The following is a 26,798-nucleotide window of genomic DNA, read 5'->3' on the forward strand; positions in this document are numbered from 1 at the left end:
GGGGGCATATAAGGACAACCTTTACCCAAGGGAGCTCAGTATCAGAGTTCTCAGTCCTGATGATGCAAACTGCAACGTTTGCGAAACGTCGACACATCGCTGATTCAAGACACGGCTCCATTCCGGAAGCTATTCCTAAACATTGTATCAATGGCCGTGAATCAAGAAAGATATTGAGAACCAAATAGCATCAAGCGATATGCAAGCGTCAAGAGCTTGCATGTCGCTTGTTTGACAAAGAGCATAGCGTGACGTAAACAAAAGAAGAACAGTAATAACGGCTTCAGACTTGTTTTTGCGAAACGACTGGTAATAATCTTATCTGACTTTCACTGACTTTCACACCCAATAACTCCGTAGCGAGGCAGATCTGACAAAATAAACATATTGAAAATTGATCCTCTATTGACTATGAACCATCCTATCAGTTTGTCGGTGGAATTCGTAAACATCCTGTATTTGGTTTCTAAAGAGCCTCCTTGATAATTACAAACCGTTATGCACAATCGCTTTCCAAAAAATATCAAAGCAAGGCAAACGCCTGAACAAATGATCGCCGCTCTTTTTCTATCTCGGCTTTTATATTGTGATCGCTCAGATTCCTTGGCGTATTTTTCATTGCCTACGTCTTCTAACTCGTTATATCCAGGCAGCTAAACGCATGTAAACAAATATGTTAGCCGCCCGTCGTTCAACGTCTCTCTAATCGACGGTTTAAGTTTTTGTCTATATGTTTATTTTTCCTAATTCGTTCGCGACTATTCGACCGTATATCTTTTTATGATTTCTAACGGCTCTCCCGTCAACGCTTACAGTTCGGACATCCTGACGACAGGCCGATCTTGACCGTCCCAGCATGAAATTTTATTTCGCTTGTCTTATAATTTAAACTTATAGTTTGAGTTAAGCCTATGGCAACTCATATCATATATATCCTATCATATACATGCTACAGTGCATTAACTGCAAATTTTATTTGACCACAGTAAGCTCGTCAGCGTCATCTGGCTTATCGTCATTCCGCGCTTCAACCTGAACTCATCACGGTTTCATATTACTTGCCTCACGTGTAGGCGCTGCGACAATTGAACTCTTTCCGCGTCTCCCACGATATATCGGTCATTCCGCAATTTTCGCAAAACCTGGTACGGGCTTTTGTAAGTAGGCGACAGTTTACCTGGCTTAGCCCCGAAATTTTTTAGCATCACAAAATCCCCCTCGCAGTATTCGTGAGCTGGTTTCCGTTTTTGGTTCACATATATTTCATTATAGGTCTTTACCTGAACAATTTTTTTCTTTGCTTTCGCTCGCCTTGCCTCCACCTCGCGATCAGGAAGCTCATTTTGACATACTCTTCGATATACTCTTTTAATGCATCTACTTTACACTCGTGCTGCTCAACACCGATTAACAGTTTACTTGGAGTCTCGCCGATCGCACGACTCATCGAATTATTTAAAGCATATTCTATTTCTGGAAGCAATTTATGCTGGCATAAAGTTTCCTCAACATTACTACTAATATCTTCTTATAACATTCCACTTGACTATTCTCCTGCGGCAATCCAGTAGCGAACTTAACGTGTTCAATATTCGCCTTACACATAAATTCCATAAACTTTTTCGACGTGAAATAGGTACTTCTATCCGAGATTAAAACTTTAGGACAACTATATGCTTGAAAATAATCTCATAAACAGCGTATCGTTTCTCGCGACTTAACAGCATACAATCGAGCAAATTTAGTAAACGCATCTACGATCAAGAATATGTACTTTTTAGCGGCATGTGATCGATCAATCGGTCCGAAGTGATTGACATGAATCGTTGCAAACGATAAATTTTCCTTTGATATAGAATACCCTCTTTTTTCCCGTCAACTTTAGAGAAAGCAAGACGCTTCGTGCAATTTGCAATGTGAGCATTTACCTTGGTCCTCATATTCGGGAACCAAAAATTTTCCCGTAAGATAGCACAGGTTTCATCCGCTTTAAAATGTCCAAGCTCATTATGATTTCTAAAAGCACATTCTAAAACACACTAAAACCGGTACGTAAAATAATATTTTATCTTCTTTTTTTCTATATACTAAACTGCTTTGCATTTCGTAGAGAGGATTCTGCTCCTTTTCTAACCGCGTCCGTATCTTCGATATAGTAGAATCGCGTGATTGGCATAACGATAAATTTACCTCGAAAGTATTAGACTCGATAGTCAACACGCAGTTGACTCTCTGTGCGTTTACTAAGTGCGTTTACGTGTGTCATACGCTTTCCGGGACGATATTTTGTCACGTAATCGAAGTCCTGCAATTCCAGGGCTCAGCGAGCAATTCGCGGGTTAATTTCTTTTTTTTTCAACGAATTGCAATCGGTAACAATTTTAATTGGTATACCTTGCAAATATATCCGAAATCGATTTAACGCATAAATTATTGCCAACGTTTCAAATTCGTAGCTATGGTAATATGATCCTGTTTTACGCCTGTAGTACACTTCGAAAAATAAAAAACCGGATGAAATCGTTGATCTGCTTTCCTTTACATAAGCACTGCACCAAAATTCTGCGCGCTTACATCGCAGTGTAATTCGGTTTCATCCTGCGGGCTATATATCGCAAAAATCGGAGCTTCCAACAACCTACTTTTTAATTCGTTAAAAACCTCTATTTGCCTTTGCCCGAACTCGAACGTTGCTCCCTTCCTCATCAATTCATATAACGGAGCAGCAATTACAGAAAAATCTCATACAAACTTGCGAAAATACGAACATAGTCCAAGGAAACTCTGCACGTCGCGGACTGATTTAGGCGTCGGAAAATTTTCAACGGCTTCGATACTCGACTTATTCGGTTTTATACTTTCAGCGGTCACGATGTATCCCAGAAAGTCGATCTCCTCATATAAGAAATGACATTTATCCAACCTAAGCTTTAGGAGATTCTCAATAAGTAATTCGAACACACGTTCCAACGTACGGAAATGTTTTTCTATCGTTTTGGTAGCAATAAGAAAATCGTCCATATATACTATAAGATTATCGGTTAACACTGCTGAGCACATTGTTGACATATCTTTGGAAACAAACAGGCACGTTTTTTAGTCCGAAAGGCATCTTAATATATTCGAATTGACCCAAAGGAGTAACGAACGCTGTATATTTAATACTATTCTCTGCTACGTGAAAACCATGGTGAAAACCATCTTTTAAATCGAGAAGCGTAAAATATTTCCGGCCATATAACGCGCTAATCTGCTCCTCCATCGGCATCTTAAGGTGCTCAGGCCTCGAGTGGAACCATTACAAGCGCGTCGTTTTAGTTTCATGCTTGCTAATATGTGCGTTGCGCTGTCGTTTAGAGTGTATATGGTTTTTACCAACCCAAACTGCTTCTCCCATCGCCAGAACATGTCTTCCTCGTCAAAAAAATTGACCAATTTACTAAGCGCACTGACTGATGTTTGGCGAAGAGACCCAACGCTACTTACATTTCTCGCATCAGCAGGGTGCGCCAGTGACGCGTTTCCTGTATCTTTTCTCAGGAGCTCCAACTCGCGCTATATCAAATCGCGCTATATCAAATCGCGCTCTCTCCTCAAGTATAAAAATTCTCTTTCGAGGTGCAGCGTTCTTTGATTTATTTCGTTCACATGATCCGCTGCCCTGTGATCGAGGTCTCTAATATCTTCTCTAGACTGATCAGCGCACGGAAACTTGTCCTCTTCGACGGCCTCCTCGTGTGCGCTTTTCCCGATGTCACCTCTTTCCAACATTTCATATTTTTCTCTCCACCGGCCGGACGGATCGTAATTTTCTAATCGCTTGATCAGATTATTTTTAATGCTTCGCAACGGGAATCCCTTTTTTTTAAGAGCGCCTTCAAAGATACTATTTTCAAATTTTTAGCCGAATCCATCTCCAGGCACCCAGCCCCGATCGTGAATCTGATCCCGATCCGACTTCTGTCACTTTAAGCCACAAAAATGAAAAGACACAAGCAAAAGGAAACGAGTAATATAAAGTCTGGTAACCACTTAATGCACAAAATCTATATTTGGTTTCCAAAACCAAAAGATCGCCGCTCTTTTTCTATCTCGGCTCTTATATTGTGATCGCTCGGATTCCTTGGCGTTTTTTTCATTGCTTGTGTCTTTTAACTCGTTATATCCAAGCAGCTAACATCACGCATGTAAACAAATATGTTAGCCACCCGTCGTTCGATGTCTCTCTAATCGAATTTAAGTTTTTGTCTGTATGTTTATTTTTCCGAATTCGTTCGCGATTATTCGACCGTGTATCTTTTTATGATTTCTAACGGCTCGCCCGTCAACGCTTACAGATGAGAATAATTTTATACAAGTACGTATTACAAGCAAGCTTTGTTTAGCATGAATGACGTGTCCTGAAAAACCCTCGTCTTCATTAGTTAGAATTGGAAATATTTGAAATTATTACAATATTCAAAGTATGGTAATTGGTTCAATGATATTGAAACGCGTAATAACGATCGATTCAATGTACAACTCTCAACAGTTTGAAGTGTTTTGAATGAATATAGCAGGTACAGATAATAAAACAGATGAAATAATTAAAACTTATTAAATCATTTTATTACAATATCGTATGTATGAAAAACAGAAATATTGACCGAAAAAGGGAAACAAATCAAAAGAAAAATAATTTACAATCCTTGTTTACTACAGTATTTCAATGAAGTAAACTAAACTAATTTAGCTTCTTACGTCTTTGTACACAAAGAGAAAGGTTTTCTTTGGCTTTCACATTTTTATTTGTTTAATTTCGATTTAATTTAATATAATTTGAGTTAATTTTGATTATGTTTCACACAGTATAATTTTATGTTAAATATTTAACATTATACTTCAGGGGGTACCAATTTTTTCCGAAATCCAATAAAAATTGGAAAAGTTATTCAATATATTCACATATGCGTCATTACCATTTTTGTCACAAAAAATTTTCGCGTATATATGCGTCATTACAACTTAAGTGGTTAAACAATTAAGTTGCAAAATAATTTTTCGTGAAATCTAACAGCGCTATTTGATTCTACGTAAAAAATTATTATGAAAACATGTATTATATATGCGTGTGATCTGATTTAGAGAAACGAGGTGCTTTTTTCGCGTGAGTCTCTTTGCCTCTTATGATAAAGTAAAATAATTTTGTCATAAAAAATTAATTTTTCAATTTTTTATTGAGGAATTATTCTTTTTACCATATTGTAAGATTCAATATGTTATCTAGATGATATTTATACTGAGTTAGCAATGAGCTGAAAGAGATGCAACAACATAAAAAATAATTAATTTTTCATAACAGAGGTGGCATATATGTAATACATGTTATTACGTCTATGAAACTGGCACAGCTACTTCAGCATCATAGAACGCGATCAGTATAAAAATTTAGTGCTCTTTTGTTGCTAGTTTGTTGCTTTATTCCCGATTTTGTTGCTCCAGCTGTTTCGGAAAAAACAATGGCTGTGCTATCTTAAGACTCAAGTTGGCACAGCCACTCGCAAAAATGAAGCAAATAAAAAAACAAAGGCAGATTCTTTTAATGTTAATTTGTTGCTAATTTGTTGCTCTATTCCGGATTGCGTTGTACCAGCCGTTTCGGAAAAAAAAACAACGGCTGTGCTAGCTTAAGTTAGCACAGCCAAACAGTAAAAAAATTTATTGCTCCACATATTTCCTCGCAAAAGTGTTTCTACATTTGATTGTTCGCAAAATATGTCGGTTAGTAATTTGTTGCTCATTGTTTATCGCAAAATCGAGTGGCCATGCTAGCTAATATGCAAAAGTAAAGTATCGTAAATAAATTTGTTGTAAATAAATTTGTTGTTTCACACATCTCCTCGCAAAAGTGTTCCTAGATTTTATTACTCCAAAAATATATCGATTAGTAATTTGTTGCTCATTTTTTATCGCAAAATCGAGTGGCTGTGCTGGCTGAAGTGCAAGAGTAAAGTATCGTAAATAAATTTGTTGCTCCACGCATTTCCTCGCAAAAGTGTTTCTAGATTTTGTTACTTTTAAGATATACTGGTTAGGAATTTGTTGCTCATTGTTTATCGCAAAATCGAGTAGCTGTGCTAGCTAAAATTCAAGAGTAAAGTATCATAAATAAATTTGTTGCTCCACGCATCACTTGCAAAAATATTTCTAGATTTTGTTGCTTTCAAGACATACCGTTTAGGTATTTGTTACACATTGTTTATCGCAAAATCGAGTGGCTGTACTAGTTAAAATGCACGAGTAAAGTACGGTAAATAAATTTACTGCTCCACGCATCTCCTCATAAAAGTGTTTCTAGATTTCTTAACCGATATATCCCGAGAGAAACAAAATCTAGAAACACATTTGCGAGGAAATGCGTGGAGCAATAAATTTTTTTACAATACTATACTATTGTACCTTAGCTAGTACAGTCACTCGATTTTGCGATAAACAGTGAGCAACAAATTCCTAACCGGTATATCTTGAGAGCAGCAAAATCTAGAAATACTTTTGTGAGGAGATGCGTGGAGCAACAAATTTATTTACGATACTTTACTTTTGCACTTTAGCTAGCACAGCCACTCGATTTTGCGATAAACAATGAGCAACAAATTACTAACCGACATATTTTGCGAACAATCAAATGTAGAAACACTTTTGCAAGGAAATGTGTGGAGCAATACATTTTTTTAAGGTACTTTACCCTTGTACCTTAGCTAGCACAGTCACTCGTTTTTTCTAATAAATATAATTTTGTGAAATTTGTTACCCAAGGTATTTTGGGTTTGCTGAGTATGAATCTGATGTCAAAGATACAGAATTTAAAATGGCGGATCCATTATGGCGGAAAAATTGTCAAAATCGATCGAATACGCTTGAAACTTGTTATCTGGAGGGTTTTTAAGGTCACTGATTACGAATTTGATATTAAAAATGATATAAAATCCATAATGACAAAGCTTGTTTGGTGGATATGTCCTAAAAAAACTGTGCATAAATATATTTTCTGATATATCTTACTGAAATATAGTCCTTAATATTTTTTCCAGGCGGTGAATATGAGAATCTGCATTTAAAATTATACAATTGAATTATTAAATATGCTGGTAATTCGATATATCGAATATAATCCTTAAAAATTTAAATTCTCTATATTTTATCGATAATGTATAACTTGCTCTCTGCATGATTCGGAACTAAGAGTGAGAACGTGTAACGTCTTTATTTCGGGTTCCTGATAGTCTCGCCGGTTCGGGTTTGCAGAAGACTTAATAAAATGATATATCGTGATGTAATTTTCTCTTATGTCGTCTATTTTAAAAGATCATTATTTACAGATTTATGTACAGCGGATTGCGACGTCGTTGGTATTTGGTCGCTCGCACACACCAATAATCTATGTGTATGGTTTACCGCTTCGCATGTCGGTTTGCGTGAAACCGCGAGCGGTCTGCGGGGAGCAGTCGGTTTTGTGTTGCGTCGGTTTTTCTATTCGGCAATAGCTTGAGTGTTTATGTTTGCATGTGTCGCATGTTTAAATGCCGTTAGAGAGATATTTAATTTGGTAACGACGCTGTACTGGCGATGTTGGGAACGGTATTACGGTCGCGCGTTCCTCTACTTACAGCGGGGATCATTGTGTGTGGTATCGAAGTTGCGTCTTCGAATTGCGGATGGATACGGCTGATTGCGTATCCACGATCTGTTGTCGAAGTCACGTGACTCGACTGGTGGACGCTCGGAGCTCTGGATCGCGTATCCACGATCGAGAGGCGGTGGTTGCTGTTACAGTCGGGTATCCCCGACTCGATGTGTGGATTAAGGATGCTCAGATCGCGTATCCACGATTTGTGAGCTAGAGTGGCTGTCGGGGTCGCGTATCTACGACTTGCTGAGCGGTCTCAGGGAGGCACTTATCGCGTATCCACGATCGGTGAACCAGAGTCGAAGTCGCGTATCTACGATCTGACTAGAGGACTCAGGATGATTCCGATCGCGTATCCACGATTCGGGGATCTGCGGGAAGCGGAGTCGAAGTCGCGTATCCACGACTCGATCTGGGTATCGCTGCGAATCCACAGCGGATGGCTCGTTCCGGACTGTTTCTCTGCTGTAGAGCCTAGCTCTTGTTAGCTGGAAGCCTCGGAAGAACTACGTGTCGTCTAGATTTTGGCGTCGACTTTTATACTGATTTCCTCGTTCACTTCGGTTTGCTTCGCGGTTGTTCGATGCTTTTCGATGGTTTTCCTACTGCTTTTTCTCCTGCGCGTTTTTATATGTTAATGTTTTGCGTTTGGTTTTCCGCGGTGAGGGACGTTTTGCGCAGGTCGTTACAGATGTGGCAAGTTTTATTTATTCTATTTATTTGAATTTTATCCACTATTTTGAATTTTGTATTTTTGACATCGGATTCGTAATCAGCGAATCTTCATCAAGAACCTCTTGATAGTGAAGTATCTAGAAGTTTGAAGTATACGTTATTAAGTAAAATTTTGTGTAAACAAATTTATTCGCTAAAAATGACACTTTTAGTATATATTTATTAATAACAAATTACTTATTTAAAATATAGTTCTAAAAGTTAGTTAGAGCAATTTTTTAGCAATACCAGCAATACCAAACATGCTAAAAGAATACAAGAAAAATTTTATTTATTGAAAAAATAAACTTGGATGATAGGTGTTCCATATAGATAACACTATGCAGCAAAGGGTTAAAATCAAGTAATCAAAATTGTCATCTGGGAGAAAGATGGGTAGCGGCATCGTGGGATATAAGTATTCAGAAGGCGAGTCACGAAAAGAGGAGAGTATATGCGATAAAATAATTTATAAAAAAAAATTTTCATTAATATATAAAAATGAAATGTCTCTTTATAATTATTTAAACAAAATTATCGAATTTGCTTTTGTAAAGTGACAGTAAATTGAGAAAATTAAGGGAAATAATTTTCCTTTTTAGATCAAACAATAAATAATTTTCCGTTTTAGATCGAACAATAAATTATGTGAACCAAACAATAAAATTATTTGAAACATTAAATAATCATAATTATTTCTTTCAACATTAATTTCTTTGGTGTATTCTAATAATCAAACTTGCTTGAATGCAATAAAATTTATTAAATCTAAAGAAATCTTTTTTCTGTGCTTATTTACTTAATTTGTAATAGCTTTAAGTTACAACAATACTGCATATTACGATCGATATTATGATCGTCATAAAAATAAAACTCGTACTAAATTTACTATACAAATTTTTAGTTCGAATTAATCAAAATATGATATTAATTTATAAGTTTGTATACACAAAATACAAAAATTAAAGAAAATTTACTCTTGTTCGAAATCGTACATATCGAAGTCTCTCTCGAAGCCTCTGTATGATATTCTAATATATTCTTTGATAGTTGCGTCATGAACATACCGATTAACTTTTTTGTCGTATCTGGGCGCATCGGTCGATAATGTGGACGGTGAATGATACGACGAATATAAATATTCAACAATCAATATGCTCATGGCATTAACATTTCTTTCTTTATTGTAGCATGAAACGACAAAATTATGATGTGAAAAGCGTGACTCACACAACATGACGTGTCTAGAAGACGTCTTAAATAAAATGTCTTCAAGACATTATTTAAAGATGTCTTATAGATATCTCATTTCAGACGTCTTATTTGAGACCTCTTAAGGATGTTTTACTTTTGATGTTTTTTAGACGTCTCTTCTAAGGCGTCTTTTAGATGTCACTTCAGGCGTCTTTGTGACATCTATTGAATGACGTTTTTAAGACTCTGTTTGACTGTCTATATTACTGATTATGAGATTTATATACGCTTGTTGCTCTGCCAAATATCAAATAACGATCTCTTATGTCTTTGCGAGTGTCATGTATATAAAGCATATCAAAATTTTGGAGAAGTTATTAAACTGAAAATTTTTATAATTTGGTCAGTTTACTTTTAAGTTGCGGTTGTCAAGTGAAAATTTCCTTTTTTCCATATATATATGGATGGTTCCTGAGAATAATAGTTTGACTGATTTGCTCGTCCATCCTGTTCAGGATTAGATATCGATGACAGCTTGCCAATGTTGATGGTATCTGTCATCGTACGCTTTAAATTTTAAATCATGTGCTAATATTGCTATTCAGCAGCATATGTTTTAAAGTTTAAAGTATATAATGTATTGAATATCATCATTATCCGTCAGCTGTCAACGATAACTGACTTCTAATATTCTAAGAACGGATGAGCAAATGCATACTCTAATCATAATTCTCAACTGTCTGTGTTAATAATATTAGCAGTAACTCTTTATTGGATGCAGTTGGTACAACCTGTGTAGAAATTTAGGTAGAGATCTAGTCAGTTTTTCTTACATATCGTTAGAATCTGACTAAAAAACTTCGTCTGAATCCAAAATCTGGGAAATATCCGATTTTTAATAAGAATCCCGGCGAGAAACATTAATAGAGATATAGTCAGACTTACTAACTGGATTCCTTGTCGATATTTAAATTATTATTTTGAACTGCAGTGAGGGAAACAACAAAGAATTCTAAACTGAAATATTTTCTATTGTTATTCTTTACATATTTTTATAATATAAAAACATATATCTACAACATGAAGCTTTAGGCCACCGCAGGATATTCATATAATAATTACTTAACTTACAATGAAACTTTCATAAGTATTCTCTTCCGATTTTCATAAATTTGTAATATGTTATATTTTAGATCAAAGTAACAGGTACGTTTTTTATTATGTGCCCTTTCGCAAGTTTAGGTGAAATATCCCTTTGAAGAAAATCGGTTTTTTTAATTCGAAGGAAATATAATGGAAACTATAAGAGATAGAAAAAATATTTTGAATAAAAGTTGAATCGTTTGAAGAGTACTTTACAGAAATTATTTTAATAATTATAATAAGAAGAAGTGATGGGGGAAATATTAAAAAAAGTTTTTTTTTTCAAATAATTTCAGTAAAATGTTTTTTTTTCAAATAATTTCTGTAAGTACTCTTTAAACCATTCAACTTTTATTGAAAATATTTTTTTCTATCTCTTATATAGTTTTCATTATATTTCCTTCGAATGAAAAAAAACCGATTTTCTTCAAAACGGTATTTCATTCCCTAAACTTGCGAAAGGGCACATATAATAAAAAAACGTACCTGTTATTTTGATCTAAAGTATAATATATTACAAGTTTATGAAAATTGGAAACGGACATTTGTGTTGATTATCTTGTTAGATATAGAAAAAACAACTATATGTAAAACATTTCAGTTTAGAGAATTCAAATATTACGTATACTTAAACTTTATCTAATCAGAAATAATTCATCGATTCGACGTTGTCAATGTCGAAATGACGTAGAAATGACATTTCGTCAAGACTGAAGATCTGAGCAGAAAATTTCACTGGTTATAATAAAATTATCACTCTTTTAAAGTTTACATATGCTTCTACTAATTACACAAATAAATGTTGCATATGGGATTCGTATGACTAACCTCAACTAACATAATTTTTCTCGACTTTCTTAGGCGATACTAGCGCCAGCATGGACCTAGAGATTCCCAATTGAGAACCAATTTGAATGCTCAGATATTTACAATTTTGCCAAACATCTGAGTTCCTAATCAGAAATTGATGAAAAAGTCCTATATTTTTCTATAAATTAATTAAAGTCAGGGCAGCGATCACGTAACTTTTCCTCTAGGATGGAAAGTGAAAAGTGAAAAGTTTCACGTGAACTTGTGATCACGTAACTCGGCGAAACATGGAAACGTGAAACTTTTCATGTGAACTTTTTCGTCATCAAACTTGATGGCGGAAAAGTGAAAATCTAGTGACATGATGAATACGGAATATATTATGCTACTGCTGTGATGAGATACAGAAAACATAACAGTCGTAAAGTTACAGCGATGTTTTTAAGGTTCTACAGCCGATGGATACAGCCGATTTGGCCGATATTGAAATCATATAGGAACAATGTTTAGTGATTTGTCCTTTTCGCGCATAGAGTTACTTAATTGCGTGAACAATGAAAAAGTTTACATGAAATCGATAGAGCGAAAAGTGAAAAGTAAAAAGTTCCGCTCGAAGTTACGTGATCGCTGCCCAAGTTTTAAGTTAGAAAAACACATCAAAATCCTTCTAGTTTTTTTTTAATAGGCAAATCTCATAAAAATCCGACAATAAATAGGGAAAAATGAGGAGATTTCTACGTGGGAAGTAATAATAATATATACAAAAGAAAAAAGCAAACAAAAAGAAGGAGATAGTGAGTGAGTGAGAGAGAGAGGAAGGGTGGAGTAAGAGGGGAGAGAGAGACAGAGACAGACAGATAATCGCACGCAAAAAGTGAGGCATAGATCTGTAATGATCTGTGCAAAGACTTCTTCACCGCGGAAAAGCACACGAAACAATGATATGTAAAAACGTGCAAGATAAACACGCAATAGAAAAACAATCAGAAAGCATCGAGCAATAGCGAAACGATTAGAACGACAAAATCGGTATAAAAGTCGTCACGAAAATTCCGACGATATGCAGTTCTTCCAAGGCTTCCAGCTGACAAGAGTTAGACTCTACAGCAGATAAACACTCCGGAATGAACCGTCCGTTGTGAATTCGCAGCTAAAGTCTCGTCGTCGAGTCGTGGATACGCGACTCCGCTTCGATTCCGCTTCCTGCAGATTCACAGATCGTGGATACGCGATCGGAATCATCCCGAGTTCCGTCGTTAAGTCATGGATATGTGACTTCGACTCCGCTTACCGCTCTCACAGGTCGTGGATACGCGATCTGAGTTATCCAGAACTCATTTGTCAAGTCGTGGGTACACGACCCTGACAGTAAACTTCGCTCGTAAATCGTGGATACGCGACCCGAGCATCCTTAGTCCGCACATCGAGTCGTGGATACGCGACTTCGTGATCCCGCATTCCGCCGATCGTGAATGCGCGATCCGTAGTTTCCCTAGTCCGCCCTCGAGTCGTGAATACACGATTTCGACCCTCCCTCATCCCGATCCACAGATCGTGAATATGCGATCCAGATCATCTTTGTCCGCTCGCTGTGTCGAAGATATTCGATTTTAATACCGCTCATAGCGGATATAGCAATCGTAGCTATGCGACTGCGACTGTCCGAACGTCGACTAAACAAAGACCATAATACCGCTCGCAATATCGCTAGAACGGCCTTTAATTCGCTGCTATTGAATAAAACTGTTAGCTAACAGCATTTAAGGAGGGAAAGCACTATAGAACGCCAAAAATAAGAGAATTGTCGTGAATTTTTTTTGAAAAATTTATTTATTCCAATCTTCCAACTTTGTAGTATTTTTGCTTGTACATTATAGCATTAAAAAATATTTTTAAGTTAAAAAAATGTTTATAAATTGTATGTAGTCAAAGAAATGTTGAGCGTCGCGGCAGAGTTGGCGTAAAACTGTGTGCACTTTGGCTCCTATTGTATTCGTCTGAAACAAAAATAGGGAACAATTTTTTACTCTTTATAGACATAATTTGTCGATAAACCTAAAAAAAATTGAAAAAGAATTTTGTAATTGACAAAAAAGCAGTCTTTAAAGTAAAAATTTGATTTTTACTCATAAAAATCCATCTTCATGTATGCAAAAACATTGTTTAAATAAATAATTTTATGGATTTTATAAGTTTATCGATTAGTAAATATAATAAACTAAATGTATGTAAAAGGGTAACTCGATTGGTCAAAATTATCTTCAAAACAGCAAAGTAGTCTTCATTAAATATTCCAGCGACAATATAGGCGGTGATTTCGATGATTTTAAGGCCAGAATGTATATGCTTTGGAGCTAATCACTAAATTGTACTATTAAAACTTTTATTCGCATTTTTTGTGCTTACTTAAGCACTCTTCTAATAGATCTTTCTTAGGAAGATTTTTTTTCGTTTTTTCAAATGGGTTTTTCGGAACAAAGCTGTTGCGAGTCATTGGATCTCGCCTCACCCGCTCGTATCTTCGTGTGAGAAATAGTCCTGTACGATCCTTTAGATTTTGAATTTCAAAACCAAACTTTGGGAATATATTCTATACATATAGTTCTATTAATTAAAACAAAAAAGAGAAATTCGATTTTTGTGACTTTTTCACGCAAAATGACTGTCACGTAAAAAAATATTCTGTAGTGGCAGCTAGAAACTTTCTGTTACACGAAGTTTAGTTGCAGTAACAAAAAAGTCTGTTCCAATAACTGAAGAATTATTCACATCAACGATTGCTTTTGATTGAAGTAACTAAAATTTTCCGTTTCAAAAAAATGATTATCGCAGATGATTATTCTGTTGTTCTCACAGAGGATATCGAACTGAATAGTATATTGTAACAAGAAACGACATCAAGGTTACTGAAACCGAAAAGATTTGGTTGAAAAAATAGTTGAATGTTGCTACTATGAATAGTGATCCGTATTGTTAGATAAGCCATATTTTCGCAAAACCTTTCTTTCGTTCAAGGAAACTATGTCATTTGATGAAATAACACTATTGTTTTAAATAGTATTTTTTAAAAGTTTTTTTCAAAACTTAGTAATTTGATTTAATTTGGATTTTCTTGGATTTTTTTATTTTTTTTTGTTTGGATTAATCATTATATCATTCTGTTAAAAATTTAAAAGTAATTATCATTGATTCATTACATTACATTAATATTCATCACATATCGAATGTTGTTGCATTGTTCCAATATCTATCAGCAAATTATCCAACAAACATCAAGTAAAAATTATATAACTATTATTTGGTGTTTGCTAGGTATGTTATAATATACTGTGAACATTATAAGGATACATTATATAAGCATAAATCGTAAGAACATCGTTGGAGTCATTGAGAATCGCCGCGTGCCGTTCGATCGTCGGATTAAGCAATACTTTAACGGAGTCAGGCATGGATGGGGTGACTCGGTGATATACCGTTTGGGGTCGAAATTTTCGCGGGAGGATTCACGAAAGCTTGGAGTGTGTTTGACAACCTTCGATATGTATAGTGGCTTATAAGACATGAAAAAACTAGGAATATATAAATATATTTTGTTAAATATTAATCTATTCCTAATAGCTGAAACATTCATTAGTATGAACTAAAGTATAGGTTGAGACAAACGAAACTTGTATCTTTCACAACATTTCAATTCGGTTGGGATGACCGAATATATGTTTGGCACAACAGAAACTTTCTAACAAAATTTCTTTTTTGTAGCAACCGATTTTTCAGTTGATTCCTGAGGAATCGAAAATTTCGGTTGTCGTAACTGAAATTCGGTTATGACAACCGAATCATTTTTTGCATATATAATATTTTCCTCTTTAAAAGTGCGAAGCATGAAACGCCGGTATTACGTTAACATAAACACGCGCCGCACGAAAAACCGTCGTGATCGAAACACCTGACCGCTCCTCGCAGGCTGGTCGAGACCGCGTTTGAATAGACAAGCAGGAAGAAGCACATACATAGTATCGGTGTGTGACCACATACCAACAGTCTTCTGCAAAGAAAGGTCGGACCGACCGACAAGATATCCGTAGCCCGAAATTAAGACGTTACAGATCTATATTGTTATAAGGCCTAATATGAAATTATGAATTAATTTTTTTACATGACATCTTATTTGCATTTCATAATACAGATTGATTATATCAGTTGAAATATACACGGAAAGAAATATTGGTTGATTTAACGACAATGAACAAGCCAAGTGCCTTTTGGTTGAAAGAAATAAAATCACTGATTTTTAGAAATGTTTTTATTTATACGAATGAAAAATCCTATTGCATTTAACCAAAACGCATTTAGTTTGCTTATCCGCCCGTTAATTCAACCTCTTTTCTTTTTTCTCCATAACTATGATGAATTCTGCGTTAGTTACGAAACCAACGCATTTATTACCATAAATTTGGTTCGATCATCAGAAGGTTAATTCACATTGAACATGTGGGACAAATATATCATAATATAATTTAGTACAAATATATAAGGAGGAATATATATTATAATGAGAGAGAGTTAATAAAAAATGTATCATAAATATCATAATAACTTGATAAAGAAAAATCTGTTAAGCACGTATAGTCGACAATACGAATTAATTTTATAGAAATTGCGACGTGCGACAAACTATAAATATAAACCAAAAAGTCTCATTTAGAGTTATCGCCATTATATTATAAATAACATATGTTTGTGTTTGGATGAAGTGATAAGAGCGACTCGTTATTTTGTTTTTATAATTTGTCAACAGCATCATGAAATATATTATTAGCACGGCATGTAAAGAGTTTTGCCGAGTTGATGAGGCTCGCGAGCTATAAAGATATATTGAACTACGATATTAAGGGGCTATTCTAGTGTGAGGGCCTGTTTTCAAGGAGATTTTTTGATATTAATTTAAAGCAAATAGTTAAACAGAGTTAACGTTTTGTACTGACTTGATTTCTTCATCTTTAAAGAAACATCTCAAATTTTGTCAAAGTTTTTTATTCAAAATTGAAGAAAATATAAGTGGACGAAACAGGTCACGCCGTAAAATCGTTTTCCATCGGGCGAATTGATTGCCGCCGTTCTTGTCATCTGAAATAAACAAATTTGCTTTTATTTTGTTCTTTATGAATACGGCGATCGTCTGAACTAGAATGAAATAATTTGAAGAAAAATTGACAAAATGGCGGCGCTTGAAAAATAATAGCTTAATTTTTACTAAAAAATTCTAACTTTTGCGGTCTGGAAAAATAATAATTTTAAATATATCAAAAGGATTCTAGTTAGATAGTCTAATATTATAATATTATAATATGTGCACTATATGTGTGTAAAACTGCAAGTTGATCAGTCCAGTAGTTTCCGAGAAAAATACTAGCCCGATTTGAAAAATGTCGTTTCGAGAAAAACGCGTTTAAAGATTCTCATGTACTTATGAGAAGGATAATGAGTAATTTCAGTAATGTACTCTTTAATAATTCAGTAATGTACTCTTTTTTAATTAGCTATACCAGGGCTATACAAGAGATTTTCCCCAACTTCAAAGAATTCATGTTTATCAGCTTTTTCTTGTCTTTTAGCAATTTTTGCTTCTTTCGACTCGTACGACGCCCGCTGCTCCGAACGTTTAACGTTTTCGTTTGCTCTGTTATCCGCGAGGAATTTTGCATTTTGACCAATTTTTAGTCCCATTACATCCATTATTTTTACAATTGTATTAAATCCTTCATTTAACAGGCAAACACTAAAAAAAGTAGCAACTTCCACCGTCTTCTTTCCACAATACAAGTGTTTTGGTGCAATTGATGAAATTAATGAATTTAAACTTTTGTTATTATATTCTGAGTAAATGATCTGAGGCATCACTGTAATAAATCATCGGTAGTTAAATATTTGTAAATAGGTTGGATGACATTTAACAATTCGTTATTCATCTCGATCGGCACGTCATATGGAGATTGCGTCTTTTAAATCTTTATAGCTCGGTTAATTTAACGAATTTCATCTTAATATTTTATGGACATATTTTCAAGGTTCCAAACTATAAAAATGTGCAAAAAAAGAAAATTCGAATTTTTGGACCCATCATACTAGAATATCTCCTTAAACGTCGTACATATCGACGCTATCATGTTGGGAGTTTACAGATGTGGTTACGACCGCAAACGATTCGCGATTTGTGTCGCGGTGGGTGATATCGTCCGCGACTACTACTTGAATGAATGTACGATTCGGGTCTATTGGAGCATGCAAGATACTTTTTACAAATACTACTGCGTGACAATAAAAAATGGGGTTACAGATCACACACTTGACGAATGTATCGATATCAATTGGCGTTGACCTCTTACGAACTCGTATTGTTGTGTTGCAGGCAACGAGATGAATTACAAGGGCAGCGGAAAGGTCCACTTCGGAGTGGACGATGTGTCCCTCTATGGGACCCCGAAGGAGGAGCCTCTTCCGGGTCTGCCGGGTCAAGAGGTTAAACAGAGCTTCCTGAAGAATCAGCTTCAGGCCCTGTTCCAGCCGACGGACAACAAACTGGCCATGAAGCTCTTCGGCAGCAAGAAGGCGCTCATGAAGGAACGGATCAGACAAAAAGCCGCAGGTCACTGGGTCATCCATCCTTGCTCCAGTTTTCGGTGAGTTCTTCGGCCATCGGTTGATCTCATTCAACAAGTCGCATTAATATTTCGCGCGCTATCGCGCTATTCGGTTTCCGCCGGTAGAAAACACGTTTTATCGAGAAATATCAGCTTTCAGATGCAGCCATCTATTTAAGTCTGCGCGAATAAACAGAATTGTTTCCGCGTTTCATAATAGGAAAACTTTTCGCTCGTGGTTCTTTAGTCGTTTTTTTGAGAAGCCGCTTTGCATACTGAGAAATTTTTATAAAATGCAAATAATTGACATTACTATAATACGTAATAACTTATTATCATTTATTCAGTTGATTCAAATCTTTTTCTTATAAACACTAAACAAGTAAATATGGATACATATAAACAAAGTATTTTTTTAATAGAAATGTGTGTCGACAAATAAGATATGTATTTCGTGGGAAAAGATTTCTAAGAATCAACATAATTTATTAGTAATTATTTCATGCGTCTGTTTTGAAAATAAAATATGTAAAATATATCTAAAAGACTTATGTTATAAAAGCTTTATAAATTATGACAATTGCTAAATATCTCTTGTGAACTCGGAAAAAATAATTACACACTGTTATATATGAATTTTACTTCCATATGGTCACATATAATCAAACATATTTAGGGTTAAGTAATAATTAGTTAATTAATCAAAGATTAAACTGAAAAATTAAAATATCTTCTAACTTAACTTAGATAATTCTAAACAAGTTAACTTTTAATTTAAACTAGTTATTTTAAAACCCATGAACTTTAACTTACTAACTTTTTTTACAAATTAAAATAATTCACCAATATTAAAATCATTGTAGACTGTTTACAGTATGCAATAAAACAAATAAAGTAATGCCGACAGGATTTATTTTCAAACGCTAAAGTTCTTTCCTTGTATGAAATCTAAGTACTAAACAGTCGGTATATTCTTATATACAAAGATTATCTTTTATTTTATTTTACATAATTTAATTTACGATTTAAAATATAATTAAGCAAAAAACATATATTGCTGGGTTAGTCTTAAAATCAGTTTTTAGCTGTTATCTTGTCCGTTTTGGCAAGATAAAAGAACTCTTGGTTATGAACAGAAAGACATTAAGAATTAATTTTGATCTCCTTATACAAAATATATAAGTATTAGAGTACATTTATATAGCCTTAAAGTAACTGAGCAAATAGAATGCTGGCTGTACCGGGAAGAAAGAGAGGATAGCATATGTGTGTTGCTGTCTAGCACTATGCAGAAGATATAAGTTCTTTACAAAGAATGTTCTTCGAATCTAGATCTGGAAACGGACTCTTAGCTTGCACTAAAGTGACCCCAGAAATGTTGTTTAAAGTTAGGCAAAGTTTTGTAAAAAGAATTAATAAGTGTTTAGATGTTAATGGTCAACAGTTCGAACATTTAATAAAATAAAACAAAATAGAAAAACTATGAGTCTTATTTAATTTATCATTAAGTTCAATACACTCTATATTAAAGTTTAAATGTTTATAACTTTTGATAAGAGCATTTTTTTGAAAAGAAATGTTTGAGACAAATTTTGTTTTTTCCTTAGAATCCAAATATGTAACATTGTATAGGGGGTCCTATTTGAAACTTTGAAGTTACCTCCCGCCCCTCTTCAAGGGAGGACGGAAGTGGATTTTTATTTACGTTAGAAAGGCCCCTCGAATATATGAAAATTTCTTATGAACAACTTTTTGATAGGACAAATATGTTTAGAGAGTTATTAGCTTGTAACTTTAGGTGGCCACCTTGTATATGAGCTGTGTATATTATATATAATTATATATATTAATTATATATAATTTATATATAATTATATGTAGCTTTATATAATTTTATATATTTCATTTTGCTTGAAAATTTGCCCACCTTACAAACTATCGGAAACCCATTTTCAATACATGTTCGCTATTATTAATATACCTTGAAAAGAAAAGAGTATTAGAGACATTTAGATACGCGACAATTCAAACGCTCTTTCGCGTTTAGTTATTTGTACTTTTTATAAGAGAAAAACAGTGCCGAATAAAAAATTATTTGTTACGCTTTTGGTTTGATATGAATAATCATTCCTTGGTTATGCAATTTACTTCTAAATTAGCGCATTGTTGGCCATATGTTACGCAAACAAGAATGTAAACTGATAACACCGCCGTCACGCCGGCTTACTCGAAAGTTTTCGGCTTGGTGACGACTTTGGTCCAGTAATGCGATACGATACGAAACAGCGTCTTCGTCGTACGATAAAATATCCGTGGAGTTGTTTGTTGTGCGCGAGTTTTCGAGTTGAATAAGTAGCACACGTTTCCGGAAAGCGGGACGGATTTCGGAAGAGGGTTATAAAAGGACGTGTTTGACCTATGACGATTCGACCCGTCACATACACACTTCGCTCACAGCTACGATCGTATCTAGGTCGCACAGAATATTCAATGCCGTTCGCGAGAGTCACGGATATAGTAGTCCGACATATGCATCGGTGAATTTGCAACTAAAGGGTTAAAGTTTTTCGGAGAAGAACCTCTTTCGGAACGGCTTTTCGTACCTGCAAAACAGGAAGGATCTTATGACAATTAATGACGATTAAAAATCATTGTTGAAGTATTATTATCGATATTTCACGGGCGAGATCTTGGCTCATTCGCTAAATGAAAATATGCACATCTGTATTCCGTACAATAACAAATGTATCAATGAAATCTATCGGATAGTAATGAGCACGCGTATGTGTCTCCATTGGAATAATAAATGGATTCCTGGTAAAACTAAATGGGAAAATGGATCTTATTATAATTCACGCGTTTTTCTTAGCGAATTCTTGGGCTTAAGGGGGGAACCTGGTTTAGGAGGTCGAAAAATGTATGATTTTTAGAAATTTTTTTCTCAGCTATAAAACCAATCACTTTCAAATTTTAGAGATGTTTTATATTATATATTTTACCTCTATAAAATAATTTTTTCATAAAAAATATTAATTATTTGTTTAAAAAATGGAGCAAGTGAGTAATGCCAAACTGCTGCAGTTGTTCCACTGCAACAGTTGTAATTTTTATCTGAGGCAAAAGAAATAATTATTTTTGTTAATTGTATGTAATTACCTTCTAGTTGAACCAAAAACTTTATAAGAAAAGAAAAAATTGGTAACTTTTAACGATTTTGAAAGAAAAGTTACGATTTTCATCAAAAAGTTTCAAATTTGTGTTGCAAAAAAATTAGTCTAATGTAACGTTTTTTAAAAATATTTAAGTTCACCTAGAAGAGGAACTAATCAGCTACAAAATAAGCCTAAAAATAGTTCAATCGGTTTATTAGAGTTGTTTCTATCGTATACACAAACTCAGAAAATACTGTTTTGAGAAAATCACATTTAAAGTTTGCGGAACACAAAAATACTATTTATAGCAGTCACAGGCTAATCTGCGATATCAGATCCATATAATAATCCTTCAGCTTCTTCATAGAATACGTTTTGAACCGTTAATTCCATTTTATACGCTGTTCGAGCTTCTTTTGAGCTTAAGTTGCGGCGCCGCTGCTTCTCAAGTCGTTGTTCGTCGTTCGAGTGGACAAAATTTTGAGCTTGCAACCCAATTCTAATATCTAACGTATTCATCATCTTCAATATATTGCTATATTCTTCATTAAAGACATATGCGGCAATAAAAGAAACAATTTCGACAATTTTCATGCCTGCATTCAATGTTCGACGCATGATCTTCAAGCTGTAATTCGAAAAGTACTTTGAATTTCGGCCTAAAATTAAAGGGTATATTCTAAGATAGCAGGTTCCCCTCTTAAGCATAGTCGAAATTTGGTTTCCTTGGTAGAACGGTTTCTTTGAATTTAATAAATTTTATTAATTAATTAACTTATTATAATATATTTATTGTTTGAATGATTATAATATATTTATTGTTTGAAAATTCAAACAAATCTCTTATACTACAGCTTAAACAAATCAATTTTAAATTTAACTAATACGATTGTTTGGTTTTACAAATAATTTTATTATTTAATCTAAATAATTTACTACTTTATCTAAGTAATTTATTTAGTTCAAAAAAGAAAATTATTTCTCTTAATTTTTTTAAAGAAATTCGATAATTTGGTTTAAATAATCATAAGAACTTTAACATTTTTTTGTATTAATGACGATCTTTATTTATTACTTAATCAAGTGCGGCCTCTTTATCTTATGTAATTTTCTAACCAAATACTCCATCTTCATCTAATACCGCGATTATCCGTTCATTCGCGGCCTAAGTTGCTTGATTTCAACAATCAAATTAGCAATGCCAACTAACTCTAATGATATACAGCTTTATAATGTTCAAAAAATATTTTCCATGTCATTCTTATTGATAATCGTTGAAAATAATGTAATAGATGCTGATTCGATATGTAACAAATACAGAGAGGGAACGATTTGATTGAATCAAATAAATACTTCTTTGGAATAGTCCAAACGAATTTTTTGATTGATCGAACAAAATTTTGTTTGACGCAACAAAAATATTTATTTGCGGCTTAGTTCCAAAGAAATATTTTTGTTGTGTCAACCAAATCATTTGTTTGGACTATTCCAAAGAAACGTTTATTTGATTCAACAAATCGTTCTCTTTGTGCACTGACAGACTGTAAATTAGCGAATCAATATTGCTATGATTGCTCTTAGTTTTTTAAACAAATTTTATATTAGTTAGACTAAACAATAAATCATATTAGATCATACCATATCAAATTTTATTTTTTTTAAATAATAGTGTTTTTCCATTAAACAACATTTAATATAATAAAATAAAATAGCATTTGGTATATATATATAATAATATTGCGTATGAGTCAAATAATTCCAAATCACAAATAAATAGGAATACTAAATTTTTAAGGAAACTTTTACCTCTGAATTCACATATTACCTGCAAATATCGTCGAATTTGAAGAAACAATAGGAAATCTTAATGACACAATATAGGCTATTGTCCCTATGACATTCTCAACTATCATATATAATGATAAATTAACCGAATAGTTAACAGTCATAATATATTATATCCAGCTGCTTATATCCAGACACGATACAAATGATTAAAAAGATTAGTGAGTTTTGGTTTAATTAATGTTAAGGCTTTATTGAAGTTTAATATATAGAGTATATGCCTATTCTGTTTGTAATGTATAAAATATATAATGATATATGTTCTCAGATAATAAAATGTCCACAATTTTACTAGCAAGTTTCTATCAAATTAAATAATTAAATTAAAGCGCAAATAGAAGTGATTTCTCTCAATACGTGGACAAGATGTAAACAATTTTATTATTATAATAAATAATAGTATGATAACATGATAGCAAATTGCAAATATGCTGCAAGTAATTATATAATTATTTTTAGTACATTTATATATTGTACATTTGCAAACATACTTTACTAGTAGAAGTTGCTTGTATCTTGTCCACGTATTAAGGAATTACATTGCTCTTATAGTTCAATTTAATTACTCAACTTGCTTATTTGCTTACTTGCTTATTTTGGAGATGATTTGTACCCTATTTTTTTGCTTGCACTATCTTTTTGATTGAAAAAGCATCCGATGTCTGATAAGAAAACTTATCTTTCGAGAATTACTGATGTAAGTACATTACATTCTGATGTAGGTACACAATTGATGAATCACTTATTTTACAAATTTTTTATTGTAATGTATTTCACTCTGACGTTTTTCATTCTGTACGTACACAAATATTTAAGTAGACGGCACCGGCCACATTACATTTATATTCCCTCTTCTTCTGGACCATCAGTTTCAGGCATGCATAGATGTCTTTTTTCCCGTGCGTGATACGTACTTTTCGGAATCAATTTTACATAGCCCTATATATGGGAGTAGCAGTCTAAGTTATATAGAAGTCTGTGGTTGTATTGCATTCCGTATTATAGAAATGATCCCTGCATACCGAATAATGAAAACGTTTTCTGCGTAACAAAGAAGTGACGCATAATAAACTAGCTGCTTTCTATAGCAACGAAAAGTTCATTCTTTTTTCAATTCTTAGTGGCAACATGATGGCAAGATAAATGTAATGAAAATCTTTGAGAACTGTTGTTAGTATCTTGCTATCAACGTACTGAAACATTCATTTGTTTTACAGTGGTTTTATATTGTCCGAAATTTACTTTCATATTAAGTAGGAAATGATTGTTATTATCTTGCTTTTGATTTGCTAACAATTCTTTGGAAATATTTGCTTATTGTTAGTTTTAAATTATATACAATTGAATATTGACAAAAACGCAAAAAACGCAAGAAACAAAGAACAACTCTATTTACAATTATACAGAATGTTTCACGCGAAGTTGCTGAAACTAAACGTGTTTCTCTCCTCTCCGCGACTTAAATAAGGGTTTTATCGCTCGTAGTCTTGTATCCGGGATCCCACGGTTTTATTCTAGTCGTCTTTGAAGCAAGAATGGACATTGGGAAATGAATGATCTCACGACGGAAGAAAAAATTTATATTGTCGAATGCTTCTTTTTCTACAGTAAAAGTGTATACTAATATGTATAGAGTATTTCGTACCAAATACGAATTGCATAGAATTGTCAGTGGAAACACTGTAAAAGGATAAAAAAATTATTTGTTTATAGAAATATATGATGTTTTGTTTTTCTAATGCGATTTTGACTCATTTTTAACTGGTTAAAATAATTCCATATATATTGTTTGCAGTGTGATCGAAAATTTTATGTAATACGGTACTATTCAAGATCGTAGATATGATTTACTGGACTTTTGTACACCGTAGCGATGGAATAAACATTGCATAACGTGGAGAATTATTTCAAAGAAAATCCAAATTCCTCTCTTAGAAAAACAGTTCAAATATTCAGAATCTCGAAATCTTCGTTGCACAGAATTCTACGAAGGTAGTTTTGAAACTACATTCCTACAAAATGACAACTCATCAGTTGTTACCCAGCTAAAGAGAAACACATAAACTCCTGCAAGGCAATGACACAGTTGTTCAAAAGCAAAGAAATTAATGAAAACAAAATTATTATTTTAGGGTATTTTTTGTTAAATAAATACATCAACAAACAAAATTATCGTTTTGGAGAGAAGGAAAATTCTTAAATTTCTTTAACTAAATCTTTATATCCATAGAAAGTAACGATATAAGCGGTGCTTTTACAATGAAAAGAATTTACATGAAATTCTTTGAATCGATCGTCATATCTGAGGAGAGTTACAAATAGCTTTTACAGACAAAATTTTTCTCCTTCGCAAAGGAAAGTAACCTGGTCAGGAAATTTTATTTTATACCACACACTCACCATATGAGAGAAGTTTTTGAAGTAATTTATGAAGTGTACGGAGACTGAGTAATTGCCTTGAGGTATCCTAACTTCGCTCGAAAAATGTCTTCCCTACTCTTCAGATCTCAACCACAACTTTTTTTTTTATAGAAATACGTAAAAATAGCTGTTATTCCGAAAATTTGAAAACAAAGGAGCTGATCGGAGCCATTAAAAAAGTGATTTCTATTAATGTTTGCAAAAGTTTGTATGATATTAAATACGTTTATTTATTAATAACAAGAAGATGATATATGATATTTCATTTGTCAAACTTCTTTAATTATTTATAATAACTAAATGTTTTATGTAGTTGTTGATATGATAGAGAAATTGTTTAATTTGACTTAGTTTACACATGAGATTTATATGTTATCGTCAGACACTCTGTATACTTGATTGAAAATATATATTTACTCCACTTTTTTAAGCACAGAAAATGCTACAAAGTGTAGCTAAAAGGCAGACTTTAAGCGATACGACCGTCGGCCATTTTATTCTCGCGACATATTCGTCGAAAATCGCCACTCATCTAGCGCAAAGTAATCGGTTGGTATCGTGTTAATTAACACGTGGTTCACTGATCGTATCGTATCTACGCGAGTGTCAGAGTTGAGATAGAGTAACCGGAGTGTTACGACATAACAAGGAAGTCAGAACGTAGAATAAGGGATTTGGGATGCGGGTAGCGATACATTATATATTTTTAACTCTTCATCAAATCATTTATTATATAGAGTATTTTTAATTTTAATGGATATTGACAAACTTATCGTAAATAAAGAAATATTCAAAATTTAAATTATAATCCATTATCATTTTATAAATAATTATAGCTTCCTAAATTTTTTATTATTTGTAAATCGGTATATTTGTGATTTCTTTTTACAACAAAAAGATATTTATTTCTCCTTATAAATAGCTGAATGACGTAAAGGACCCCGCACTAAATCACGTGATTTTGGGCCCCGGTGAAAATGGCTGAATTTTTAATATGTTGTATTTTTTGAGTCACTGAACAAATATTTCCTCAGGCAAAATGTCAAAAAATGGACAGTTTCAGCGTTTCAACCCTTAGAAGCTTGAGGTCAGACCAGCAAAGATATCACTTTCGGATCAATGCGGTTACTGTTATATGGGAACAATATGAATTTTTGGTGAACAAAATAATTAAAAAGTAATTTGTTTATGATAGTATTGTTTAAACAATTT

The 26,798-nt window shown here is 33.6% G+C and overlaps 1 protein-coding gene and 1 long non-coding RNA gene across 10 annotated transcripts in view; one reads left to right on the forward strand and one right to left on the reverse strand.

Annotated features, from left to right (window-relative positions):
* LOC116849247 overlaps positions 1-3,571 on the reverse strand; it is an 11,364-nt gene extending 7,793 nt beyond the window's left edge. Inside the window, exon 1 of the long non-coding RNA XR_004379105.1 lies at positions 3,487-3,571. This is a non-coding gene — a long non-coding RNA (uncharacterized LOC116849247). The remainder of the gene's footprint in view (positions 1-3,486) is intronic.
* Positions 1-26,798, forward strand: part of LOC116849243 (potassium/sodium hyperpolarization-activated cyclic nucleotide-gated channel 2) — a 391,135-nt gene that overhangs the window by 21,990 nt on the left and 342,347 nt on the right. For all 9 annotated transcript variants that reach the window (XM_032826194.1, XM_032826189.1, XM_032826185.1 and 6 more), the window contains exon 2: positions 17,937-18,207. In XM_032826194.1, the coding sequence (XP_032682085.1) occupies positions 17,945-18,207 (263 nt within the window). In that variant the 5' untranslated portion in view covers positions 17,937-17,944. The remainder of the gene's footprint in view (positions 1-17,936; positions 18,208-26,798) is intronic.

This window comes from Odontomachus brunneus, unplaced genomic scaffold (assembly GCF_010583005.1).
Source record: "Odontomachus brunneus isolate Ranch 3 - 2012 unplaced genomic scaffold, Obru_v1 Obru_scaffold_109, whole genome shotgun sequence".
Taxonomy (NCBI): Eukaryota; Metazoa; Arthropoda; class Insecta; order Hymenoptera; family Formicidae; genus Odontomachus; species Odontomachus brunneus.